This window comes from Artibeus jamaicensis, unplaced genomic scaffold (genome assembly GCF_021234435.1).
Source record: "Artibeus jamaicensis isolate MK-2021 breed Jamaican fruit bat unplaced genomic scaffold, CSHL_Jam_final contig_525, whole genome shotgun sequence".
NCBI classification, from domain to species: Eukaryota; Metazoa; Chordata; class Mammalia; order Chiroptera; family Phyllostomidae; genus Artibeus; species Artibeus jamaicensis.
In genome coordinates, this window is record NW_026521874.1 from 2,695,236 (window position 1) to 2,707,461 (window position 12,226).

The 12,226-nt window shown below is 54.8% G+C and overlaps 1 protein-coding gene across 4 annotated transcripts in view; it reads left to right on the top strand.

Annotated features, from left to right (window-relative positions):
* RILPL1 (Rab interacting lysosomal protein like 1) overlaps window positions 1-12,226 on the top strand; it is a 31,732-nt gene that overhangs the window by 1,605 nt on the left and 17,901 nt on the right. For all 4 annotated transcript variants that reach the window (XM_053669882.1, XM_053669883.1, XM_037160976.2 and 1 more), the window contains exons 2-3: window positions 4,466-4,616; window positions 11,735-11,853. In XM_053669882.1, the coding sequence (XP_053525857.1) occupies window positions 4,466-4,616; window positions 11,735-11,853 (270 nt within the window). The remainder of the gene's footprint in view (window positions 1-4,465; window positions 4,617-11,734; window positions 11,854-12,226) is intronic.

Sequence of the window (12,226 nt, forward strand, 5' to 3'; positions counted from 1 at the left end):
CCCTGAGTTCGTCACCATTTCCCAGATCCCCAGGGCAAGCTCCGAATGGCCCAGCCCTGCAATCGGAGTCGGGATTCCCAGGAGCGGGGACCTTGGAGCTGGACAGCCTGGTTTGCAGCCCCTCTGCTCACAGGCTCTGGGATGTTGAGCACATTACTCAGCCTCTCTGTGCCTCAGTGTCCTCAGCTGGAAAATGGGACAGGAGCAGCACCCATCCTGTCGGGTGGGGGCCAGAATTAAGGGGGGGTCCATATCCGTGAAGTCCCCAGGACAGTCCACAGCTCATTGAGGTGGGGGTGGGGGACTAACAAGTGTTAGTGTTAATACTGTTTTAAGGCCTGGAGAGGCTTTCACTGAGGTACTCATAAGCTGATACTGGGGACCCCACCCCCATCCCAGGCACCCCTACTCCTACCCCAGATGCTTTCCATCTCTCAGGGTGGGAAGGGATCTTTGAAACCCTCTCCTGCCTCTTATACTCAGGGACCAAGGGGCCGAGCCCAAGTCACCCTGGTCCTGGCACCCAGGTCCCCACTCCTGGCTTTTAGTTCTGCCGCCGGGCTTGGGGGCGCCCCTTGGAGTCATCGGAGGCCACTGGGCCTGGTCTGGCCTGGGAGTGGACGGAATTCCCAGCCGGCCGCACTTGTCGCCTCTGGAGCGCTGTCGGCTGGGGAGTAAACACCAGCGAGCCAGCAAGCGAGCACAGAGGCAGGGATCGTTTGTGAACACTGAGGACGAGCGCTCCTAAATCAATACAGCGCCCTCCCTTCCCTGTCCCAGCCCCTCTAAGGCTTTACTGTATTCTTGGGGAACCGGGAGAAGCGTCTGGTCCCCCCTCCCCATCCCCACCGTCTCGGACTCTTCACGGTATTATTTCCACAAATGTAGAACATGTCCTTGGTCTGATCTGTTTGTCCCTATTTTTCTTTCTTCCTTTCTTCCTTGTTCTACCTGGTTATGGAGTCCGGAACCCCACGGACGAGCCACAGCATGCTGAGTGCCCTCCTAGGTGACGAGGGCAGAGAGGAGAGGCGGGCGGGGCCCACCTGGGGCAGGGGGTGGGTGTCGGGGAGGGCAGGAAGCACCCACAGACAGGTGTTTGAAGGCCGCGGCCGTGTGGGTGCAGTTGCCTGTGATGTAAATAGCATGTGTTGTCCACTCATTCATTAAACAGATGTGTTTACTGCACCCGGCACTGTTGTGGGAGACCACGGTGACCACAGGTGAGGTCTGGACCCTCAGGGACCCAAACTTCTAGTACAGAGCTGTCCCATAGAAATATAATGCGATTTGTCACGTGAAGGAGAAGACACAGATGAGGTTCATTTTTAACACATCAGACCCAGTCCATCCAAAACGGGGCGGGGCAGGCAGAAGCAGGGGTTCAGGGGTGAGTGACATTCGTTCCAGTTCGCGGGCTGCCGTGAAAACCCTGCCAGCCCTAACCTGCGTGTCTCTCCATCCGAACAACTGTAAACCTACCTTCGCCCCCTCCTTTACGATTTCGACATGTAATCGGTGTAACAAATTCTTTTTATTGCGCTGAAATTGACCCACTGTATCAATGCCAGGGGTACAGTGTAATGATCTGATACGTGTACAGATGGTGACATGATCACCAGAATAAGTTAACAGTCATCACCTCTCATAGTTACAAAACATACTGTTAATTAGATAGCTTTTTTTTTTTTTTTTGCACTGTCTTTCCTAAACTCAGTGCCTGTTTACTTCCTGGCGCCCATTTCAGTCCAGCCTGCCCCAGCCTGTTACTCTGGCTGGTACGTGGCGGGGCCCTCTGTGCCCTCAGCCCGAGCCAGGTGGGAGCCGACAGGGTCGGGCTGCAAGAGCCCGACTGCTCCCAGCCTCCCCGGCAGCACGTGGCCAGGTCGCATGCCCACTCCATCATTCCCTCTCCGCTTCCGCCTTCTGGCCATGCCCTTCACCTCTCCTGCTGACCTTGAGCCAGCTGTGCGAATGCTTGCTTATTACCTCTCATTTCCCCCCGTACTGCGAGCTTCCGGACAAAGGAGGTGGGATTTGGGAGCTTATTCAGGAAACAAACTTCGGGGAAGCTGACGTCTGGCTGCAGGGGCCACAGAAATCTGCTCTGGGCACTGTTCCAGCATTTGTTAACCGTTCAGTCCTCACAGCAGCCCCCGGAGGTGGGTGTTACACCGTCCCCCTCATTTCCATGGCTCCCGAAGATTGAAAAACTCGTCCAAGATCGGCTAGTAGGCGGCAGAAGCGATTCAGATTGTATCCACGCCTTAAACTGCAGTCGCAACCCACGCAGGCAAGGGCGGTGATGCTCTGTTCAGTTCGGGGCTTTACAAAACACCTGTTTTTAAATTTTTTTTTGGTAACAGCTTTATTGACTATAATTTGCATATTATGTAATCCACCCCTTTAAGGCATACAATTCAGTGTTTTTAGTCTGTTCACAGGGTTGTGCCACCATCGCTCCAATCAGTTTCAGAACATTTTCATTCCCCGGGAAAGAACCCCATGCCCCTTAACAGTGGCTCCTGGTCGACCCCGGCCCTCGGGCCCCAGGCAACTGCAGGCTGCTTTCTGCCACCGAGGGTTTAACTCGTCTGGGTGCCCCACAGCAGGGGCACCCTACAGCGTGGGGCCCTTTCTGTCTGGTGGCTGTCACTTACCATGATGTTCTCAGGGTCCGTCCGCATGGTGGCAGGTGTCCCTGTTTTGTTTCTTTTCATGGCCTAGCCTCAGTCCGCTGCGTGGGTGGACTACATTTTACTACGTTTTACTCACGTACGCAGCGCACTGATGGATATTTGGGTCGTTCCGACCTTTTGGATGTCATGCATAGTGTCGCGGTGAATGTCGACATACCTGTCTTTGTGTGGACATGTTTTCATTCCTTCTGGGCAGGTCCTGGGGGTGGAATGGCTGGATCATACAAGGGGGGACCCCAAAAAAGGGGATTCATTTATTAAAAGTTGTGTATTTATTCTTACATGTTTAAACTTCAGTCACCTTCAAAGGACTCAGCATTTGATGCAATACACCTATTGAGATTTTTTCCACTCCTCAAAGTAGTTATTTTTAAAGATTTTATTTACTTTATTTTTAGACAGACTGGTGAGGAAGGAAAAAAACATCAATGTGTGGTTGCCTCTCACACGCCCCCTACAGGGGACCTGGCCAAAATCTAGGCATGTGCCCTGATTGGGAATTGAACCGGTGACTCTGGTTCGCAGGCGAGTGCCCAAGCCACTGAGCCACACCAGCCACAGTCAAAACAGTTTTTGAACTCGTCAGTTTTGATACTTTTTAGTGCTTCTGGTGTGTTTGTTTGTTTGACCTCTTCTTCCATGTCGGCTAAACGCTTTCCTTTGAGGACTTGTTTTGTTCGGGAAACCAAAAAAAAGTCGCTCAGGGTGAGATGGGTGAATAGGAAGGGTGGGGCATGGGCGTCAGGCTGGTTTTGATGCAGAACTGCTGACCACTCAGCAGTGTGGGCAGGTGCGCTCAAAAACCGCTTACCACAAAATAGACAAACCGTGTTGAAAGCCTGAACTACGAGGGGCCCACCCTCCAGAAGATAATTCCGCTTTTTGGGGGGGGTCCCCCCTCGTGTGCTATTGAAGGTTTTGAGAACCTGCGAGACTGCCTCCGCTTTGGCATCCCCCCAGCAATGCAGGCGTTTGCAGTTTCTTTCTAGCCTGGCCAGTACTTGTTACTATGTTTCTTTGATGACAGTCATCCATGAAATTATTTTTTAAAGGTTAATTAATTTATTCATCCATAGAGAAGGGAGGGAGAAAGAGAGGGAGAGAAACATCAATGTATGGTTGCCTGTTGCGCCCCCTACTGGGGGCCTGGCCTGCAACCCAGGCATGTGCCCTGACTGGGAATCAAACCAGCGATGCTTTGGTTCACAGGTCAGTGCTCAATCCACTGAGCCACACCAGCCAAGGCTCCACGAAATTATTTTAATAGATGAAGCTTGTAAGCCTCACATCACCCTGTAAGCCTCTATATGAAGACTCCTCAACTGAGGGAAACTGAGGCTCCGTGGTGAAGAGTCACTTAGGACAGCTTGAAGAGGTATCTCTGTGAGGCACACGAGGCACTCTGGGGGCAGGTGGCCACCCCCGGGGTCTTTGCAGCCTCTGCCTCCTTGGAGAGAGGTTTGTCCCGGCACAGGGTCTGTGCGAAGGTCAGAGAGAATGGGGAGGTGAGGTCCCCACAGCCCAGGGCTGCTCGCCCCTCTCTCCTGTCCAGACAGCAGGCAGTGTGAGCTCGAGCACCGCATTGTCCTTGGACCCTAACAGAGGAAGGGCACCTCTGTTGCTGGCAAAGTCGCCACGCGAGCTAGTGGTGGCCAAGGCCTGGTGCTCGTGGGGAAGGGGGTCCCGAAGCCCCGGCAGCCCCGAACCGCTCCCGAGGACCGGTGGGAGAGGAGGCTGCCGCCCCACGCCGCCCGTCACCTTCGCAGGAGCTGGAGCTGGTGGAGGACGTGTGGCGGGGGGAGGCGCAGGACCTGCTGTCCCAGATCGCCCAGCTGCAGGAAGAGAACAAGCAGCTGATGACCAACCTCTCGCACAAGGACATCAGCCTGTCCGAGGAGGAGTTCCAGAAGCACGAAGGTGAGAGCAGGGGTGGGGTCGGGAGGAGGCTGGTCCCACTGTCCTCACCTGGCAGCGGCCGTCTCTGAGCGATGGTGCAGTGCGTTCTAGTTTCCGAGCCTTTGTCTCCGACTGTCACCTTCCCTCCACCCGAGGGGCGCTGCGGAACCTAAGTGACAAGTGTTGAAAGTGAGAGGTCTGTTCATTCAGTGGTTGCAGGTCCCCCACCTGTCTGGGCACTGGGGCTGCGCGGGGGGTCAGAGGCATCACCTGCCCTTAGGAAGCTTGTACCCATGTGGAGGGGACAGGTGATAAATCCGTGAACAGATGGCTGGGGGACCCATTTCCAGGTGGTAGCCAACGGTGTGGGAGAGGTGAAACGGGAGTGTGATGGAAGCGCTTTGGTGCCGGTTTTCTTCACGTGTGTTGATCGGGGAAGCCTCCCAGAGGAGTGGCATTCGAGCCCTAATGAAGTGGTGGCGTGAGCCGTGCAAATAGCCTGGGAGGGAAGTGCGTGCAAAGGCCCTGGGGCATCGTGTTTGGGGGAAACCAGGGCCGGTGCAGCAGAGAAGAGGCTCGAAGGTTCATCAAAGTTCCAAAGGATCAGCGGGGGTCCAGTCACAGAGCTTCTTGGGGGCTCAGGTTTCGATTTTACCCCAGGTGTGCCAGGGAGAAGCTGCAGGCGCCTGTCACAGGCCCGCGTTTGGCGACGTCTGAATGGTGCCTGAACCTTCACATGTCACTCACTCTCCCACAGCCACCTGGCACCTTCAGTTCTGGCCCTCCGCCGGCACTGGGGAAGCACGCAGACAGTGGGGTTTGGTCTCGGCCCCCGATGGGCTCCTTCCCACTCCGAGGCCACTTCTAATCCCCAAGGGCTCTCAGACTCTGAGTAAACACCCTGGGTCCCTCCCCAGGTCCCCTCCCCATGTTTGATGGGATGGCGGACGGACTCTCGTAGGGCACCCACAGTTCAGAACTTGTGGTTACGACTCTCAGAGACGAAAGCACCGGTGAGGAACGTGGGGCCACGAGGAAAGGAAACCTCTGGCGCAGGTGCTGGAATTTCTTTGCCACGAGTTTCCTTTGTCAAGATGTGACTCACCCAAGGAAGTTGAATGTCTCAGTGGCCGTAAGCACGGGCTCCACAGCCAGGGGCCCGGGTGTGAGTCCTGACCCCAGTACTTACCTGCCGAGTGACCTTGATTAAGCCATATGACCTTGGTGTGCCCAGGTGCCCCACATAAAAATGGAAATAACCGAGTCTTCCTCATAAGGTTGCTGTGAGCATTAAGTGGACTAACGTGTCAACGGATCAGCCTGGTACCCGGTACATACACTCAGCAGGTGTGAGCTACGATTACTATGAGTTACTGTATCCAGTGGGACCTCCTTATTGAGCAGCTGAGAAACCTGAGGCAGAGAGAGTTCATTATCCCTTTTTATGGCTTAGTAATATTCCATTGGCCAGCGAGACCACAGTTTACTTTTGCATTTGTCTGTGGGTGGACTTCGGGTTGCTTCTGATGTAGGGCTTTTGTGAGTTGCGCTGCCGTGAACGTTCTGGTGCAGGTTTTTTTATGTCTGGGTGTCGCATGGTAACTGTGTTCGGCTTACTGGGGAACCTCAGCCATCTTTTCACCTGTGACATGTCTGCAGGGCACAGCAGGCCTCTGGGGGCGGCCTGGGAACTCAGGGTCCCAGGGCCACTGCCTCATACACTGTTGCTCCATGGGGGGAGCTCGGCTCAGCTTTCCGCATCATTGCCCAGCTTGTCGTGAAACAACCCATGTGGCGCGATTTGAGACGCACGCCCTTCATTGGCCTCTCACGTGGCTCCAGCTCCCAAAGCGTTGGCTTGGGGAGGCTGGGGTTTTCCCTCCGCAGCAGCCCCACCGGACGGACAGACAGGGCAGGGGCCGGGTGCCTTTCACAGTTCCTTTTTTTTTTTTAATTTATTTTTTATTGATCATGCCATTACAGTTGTTCTATTCCCCCCTTCATTCCCCTCCACCCTACCCCCCCATCCCCACCATTACCCCCCTTTAGTTTATGACCATGTGTCTCAAGTCCTTTAGATTCTATATTTCCCATACTATTCTTGCCCCCCCCATCTACTTTCTACCTACCGTCTATGCTACTTATTTTCTGTACCTTCTCCCCCCATCTCCTCCTCCCACTCCCCTGTTGCTAACCCTCCACATGATCTTCATTTCTATGTTTCCACTCCTGATCTAGCTGTCCTTTTAGTTTGCTTTTGTTTTAGGTGTGGTTGTTAACAACTGTGAGTTTGCTGTCCTTTGACTGTTCATGTTTTTTTAACTTCTTTTTCTTAGATAAGTCCCTTTAACATTTCATATAATAAGGGCTTGGTGATGATGGACTCCTTGAATTTGATCTTATCTGAGAAGCACTTTATCTGTCCTTCCATTCTAAATGAAAGTTTTGCTGGATTTAGCAATCTTGGTTGTAGGTCTTTGGATTCCATGACTTGGAATACCTCTTTCCAGCCCCTTCTTGCCTGTAAGGTCTCTTTTGAGAAATCTGCTGACAGTCTGATGGGGACTCCTTTGTAGGTGACTGTCCCCTTATCTCTTGCTGCTTCTAGGATTCTCTCCTTCATTTTAATCTTGGCTAATGTAATTATGATGTGCCTTGGTGTGTTCCTTCTTGGGTCCAACTTCTTTGGGACTCTCTGAGCTTCTTGGATTTCCTGGAAGTCTATTTCCTTTGCCAGATTGGGGGAAATTCTCCTTTATTATTTGTTCAAGTAGTTTTCCACTGGTGGCTGTTCCTTTCCCCCTTGTGGTACCCCTATAATTCGGATGTTGGAGCGTTTAAAGATGTCCTGAAGGTTCCTAAGTCTCTCCTCATTTTTTTGAATTCTTGTTTCTTCATATTTTCCTGTTTGGTCATTTTTTTCTTCCTTCTGGTCCACTCCCTTGATTTGAGTCCCAGTTTTCTTTCCATCACTATTGGTGTCCTGTGCAATTCCATTCATTTCAATTAGTTTCGCCTTCATATGTTTGTCTAATTTGTGACTATAATCAACCAGTTCTGTGAGCATCCTGATCACCAGTGTTTTAAACTGTGCGTCTGAGAGTTTTGCTATTTCTTCATCGCTTAGATTTATAGGCTCTGGAGCTTTGAGATCTTCTTGAGCCATTTTTGGTCTGTTCGAGCTTATTAAGTATGAGGAGCGGAGCCTTGGACTCCCAGGTCGCTGGGTTGTGACGCTGTATGTGGGGGCGTGGTCAGAGCGGGGAAATGGCGACCCCCTCTGCTGTTTCACGTCCCTGGGTGAGGAGCAGAGCCTTAGGTTGTTCACCAGAGCCGGGCCACTCAGAGTCGCTGGGTTATGACGCGGTCAGGCTGAAGAATTTGTTGTTAACAGACTTCCGGTAAGTTCAATTTTCTGTATTCTGGCTGTTTTCTGTGCTAATATTTAGTTGTCTCTAAACTTGGTTGTGTGAGGAAGCACGACGTCTCCACCTGTGTCTCCACCTTGGCGGAAATATATCTCCGTATTTGAATCAAAACCTGGGAGAATGGTAGATTCCCGTATCAAAGACCACCTCATATTCCTGCTCAAGCCTGCAATTCTTGTAGGGATAGGGAGAGGAGGGCTTTTTTTTTTTTTCACGGTTCTTTTCAGTTTGCACAGAGGTGCATGGGGACATGAGGACAAAAGGGTGTCCTCCTGTGGGAGGAAGGGCACTGGGGCAGAGGCTGCCGGGAGACAGGTGTAGCCTGCAAAGTTAGATTGAGCACCTTGGGGAGACTGAGGACTTAGGGGTGCAGCCATGAGGCGGGGTGAGAGGAGCCGGCCCCCTGTGCAGAGTGCTGCCTTCTGGGCCATCACCAACGGGCGCCTCGCTCGGAGCCCCCGCGGCAGTCTGCTGTCTCCCACGCCTGCCCTTCTCCAGGTTCAAAAGCATTTCCCTGCCCCTGGTTTTCAGAAACCTGCCCACTGGAGGGCATCGATGGAAACTACTTGTTAGCACACGCGGAAATAAATTACAGGCGTCCGAGCTGTTGGACTGAGAGACGGGGGTGCAGAGATACGGGGCTGGGAAGTTCTTGAGTTCCCCGCAGGCGACTCCATCAGCAGACTGACCGGGACTGGCTGACCGGCCCCATCCTCAGGTTCCTCACCTGCAAAATGGGAGCCGCAGCTCCCAACTCCGGGAGGGCTGTGCAGACGTATCAGACGCAGTGCGGCCCAGAGCAGGTGTGCGCATGGGCAGTGACGCTGGCTTTTCCTGCCTGCGGCTGCTCATGTGGAAGCCAAGAGGCGGTGGTAGGAATTTCAGCTCAATACAAAGTTGTAGTGCACCCCCTGCCTCAAAACGAAAGAAAGTAAGTGTTTTTCAGGGATGTGTACTAAAGTTACTGAGTTGCACAACATTCATGACAGTCTAATTTTAGAACTTTCCAGCTCCCCCCCCAAGAAGCCTCACGCCCACATACAGGCTGCTGTTACTCGGCTTTTTGTCCCTGTGGATTCGCCTGTTCTGGATGTTTCCGATAAATGGAATCATAACACGTAGGGTCTTTGTGTCTGCCTGCTCTCACTCAACGTCCTGTCCCCTGGGGTGTAGCAGGACTCAGGGCTTCACGCCTTTTTGTGGGTGAGTAATATTCCGTAGGCTGGACCACATTTGTTTATCCATCCTGGGGTGGATGTCTGGGCTGTTTGTACAATATTTACAATATTCGGCCCTTGTAAATAGTGCTGCTATGACTTTGTCACTTTCCGTTCCCACGTAACATTGTAGCTCAGTCTTTCAACCTGCTGCCTGGTGTCCCACTGTGTGGAGTGCATGTTTATTGAATGATTTCCTTGCTGGTGGTCATTGACATTGTTGCCATCTTTTTGCCACTACAAAGGTGTCTCACCCTCTCTTTCAACCTCCTGAATTGCCGGGGGACTAAGTGATTGCTGAGAAGTCCTCCAGCTTTTAACAGTGTCCGTGAGTCTGTTAAAGACACTTAACCCTCCTCTCAGTTTTCAAGGCTCTGTCGTAACCACCACTGGACTTTATCTTAGCTCCGCTCTCGCCTCCGGGGCAGGGAGGACCGGAATTCCCATTTCAAGGGTGAAACGACAGCTGGCACTTGCTCCACGCCAGGCCTTCTGCACGATTAGCCTGTGCGGCCTCCCAAGAGTGCGCCAGGTCGGAGACCCCACAGGACACCCATTTGCAAGAAGCAAACAAGCTGAGGTCAGTAGCAGAAAGGTGGCCACGTGAGGACCGAGGCCAAGAAATCCAGCTTCAGACCTCGAGCTCTTGACCATTTTGTTCAGCACCTGTCGGCCATGCGGCCACAGACGCCCATAAAGTGGGTGACGTGTAGCTGGCTACAGAGCTGGGGTTTCTTTCTTGGATTCATGCTCCCCCCGCCGCCACTGAGCTGTTCTTCACGCCGGACTTCTCCAGGAGTGGCACCTGCCCCCCGGCCAGGGTGAAGGAGCTCGGCCCACGGCGCCCCGCCCAGAGCCTGTGGTCCAACGGGCACACGGAGAGCAGACTGCAGGGCTCGCTGTGGCTTTTTCCCAGACTCCGCCCACAGCCCGTCCCAGCCCCGCCCCACGTGTATTCACACACTGTGTCCCAGAGACACTTTTGTGGGGAGGTGTTAGCAATGCTCTCTTGTCCCCCAGGCTGTGGCCCAGGGGTGTTGGGAACACTCCTTCATGGTGGCCACTGCCTGTGTGGGAGTGTCCAGGACAGGAGCAGGGACACCAGCGGAAAAGACCCAGATGGGAGAGCAGCGTGGAGGCGGGAGTCCCACCCCGGAAGTAGTTGAGGAGTCGCACGCATGGCTTGGTTGATGTGGCCAGGAGTCGCTGAGTCCCAGCGGGGAGGGAAATGGGGGGCGTTCCTCCCTTCTTAATCTGTGGTTGAGCCTGACCACATCCCCAGCCCGGTTGGGGAGGGGGGGGAGGGTTAGCCATGAGTGCCTGCCTGTAGGAGGCTGCATGATGGCCCCTGACTTATCAGGTCCTCATCCCTGGGACCTGTGGATGCTACCTTATATGGTAAAATACCCACGTGAGCCCTGGATTACTGGGGTGAGCCCTAAGTGCCATCGTAGGCATCCCTGTAAGAGGGAGGCAGAGTGATTTCGCGTAGGCAGAAGACAGGTGGTGTGACCAGAGAGGAGGCAGAGACCTGAGGGATGCGGCCACAGGTCAAGGCTTGCAGGCAGCCCCGGCCGCTGGGGGAGGCGGGAACACACTCTTCCCGGAGCCTCCAGAGGGAGCGAGGCCCTGGCGACACCTCGATCCGGGGCTGATTTTAAACCCTCAGTTTCCAAAACTGTGAGAAATGAATTCCTGCTGTTCCCAAGCTACCAGACCTTGTTGGTCATTTGTCCCAGTGGCCACACGAGCCCAATCCAGCACCCACCCTCCCGGCTCATTCATCCACCCGGTCCCTTAGCTGGCGCCTCCCTCATGCCAGGCCCTGTGCCAGCCCGGGGAATACACGGCAAACAGGCCGGGCAAGGACTTGCCTCCCGGGCCAGTCGTGTCCTTGGCGGGTGAGGGACAGACGGAACGGACAGTGAACAGGGGACAGACAGCACTGCACGCGCCTGGGCCAGGCACCGTCTTCCATGTTCGATGTGTGTGGGCACGATCGGGCGTCTCAGCTGCTCCGTGGGTACTGCTGGTCTCCTTCCTGTTCTGTTGAGGTGGAAACTGAGGCAGGGAGAGACCCACCTGAAGCCTCAGGGCAGCTGATGGCGGGGGAGCCTCTGCTCTGTGTCACTGTGCAGGAGTGTCATCTTTCCCCAGAGGAAAGAACGTACAAGACACTTGGCAACCGTGGCACGCACTGCGACGGTGCGCAGTGGGGCGATGGAGGGCATTTTTTATGGGGGTCGGGGAAGGCTGGAAGGGAGGGAGTGGCGGGCACCTCGAATAGCAGTGGCTAGTGCACGGGCTCCGGGGAGCTTGGAGGGGTGCAGGGACAGGAAGCCTGCGTGGGGTGGGGGGTGGGAGGGGAGTGGGACCTGAGGCCGGCCCTGGGGCCCGGGGCCCAGTCTCATCTCAGTGGGAAGCTGGCGGATGGTTCCTGCAGGGCAGGGAGGCGGGCTCACCGGCGGGTCTCGCTCCCCACCCCCTACCCCAGGCATGTCGGAGCGGGAGCGGCAGGTGATGAAGAAGCTGAAGGAGGTGGTGGACAAACAGCGGGACGAGATCCGGGCCAAGGACCGGGAGCTCGGTCTGAAGAACGAGGACGTCGAGGCCGTAAGTGAGGAGCCCCCACCCCGTGTCCATTCTCCGGACAGTAGGTTCTAGCGAGAGACACCGTCCCCCTCAGGAGGCTCCTCTGTCCCCCAGGACCCGTTCTGTGGAGGCCAGGCTGTGGGCTCCGTGGGGTGGGGGTCCTGCCCCAGGCTTGGCGGGCCGGGCCCTGAGACAGCAGGAGGGAACGTGGGTCTGCCCAGTGACCTGACTCCAGCCGCACACGCCCTGGGGACGTCCCCAGACCCCATCAGCCTTCGCTCTGACCCTGAGGCTTCCCCCTTAATAAATGGCTCCTTGGGCCCACCCACTTTGTGCCCACCAAGCTGGTCTAAGAGCCTATAAAATGTCTCTGCTTGAATTAGAAAAAGACCCC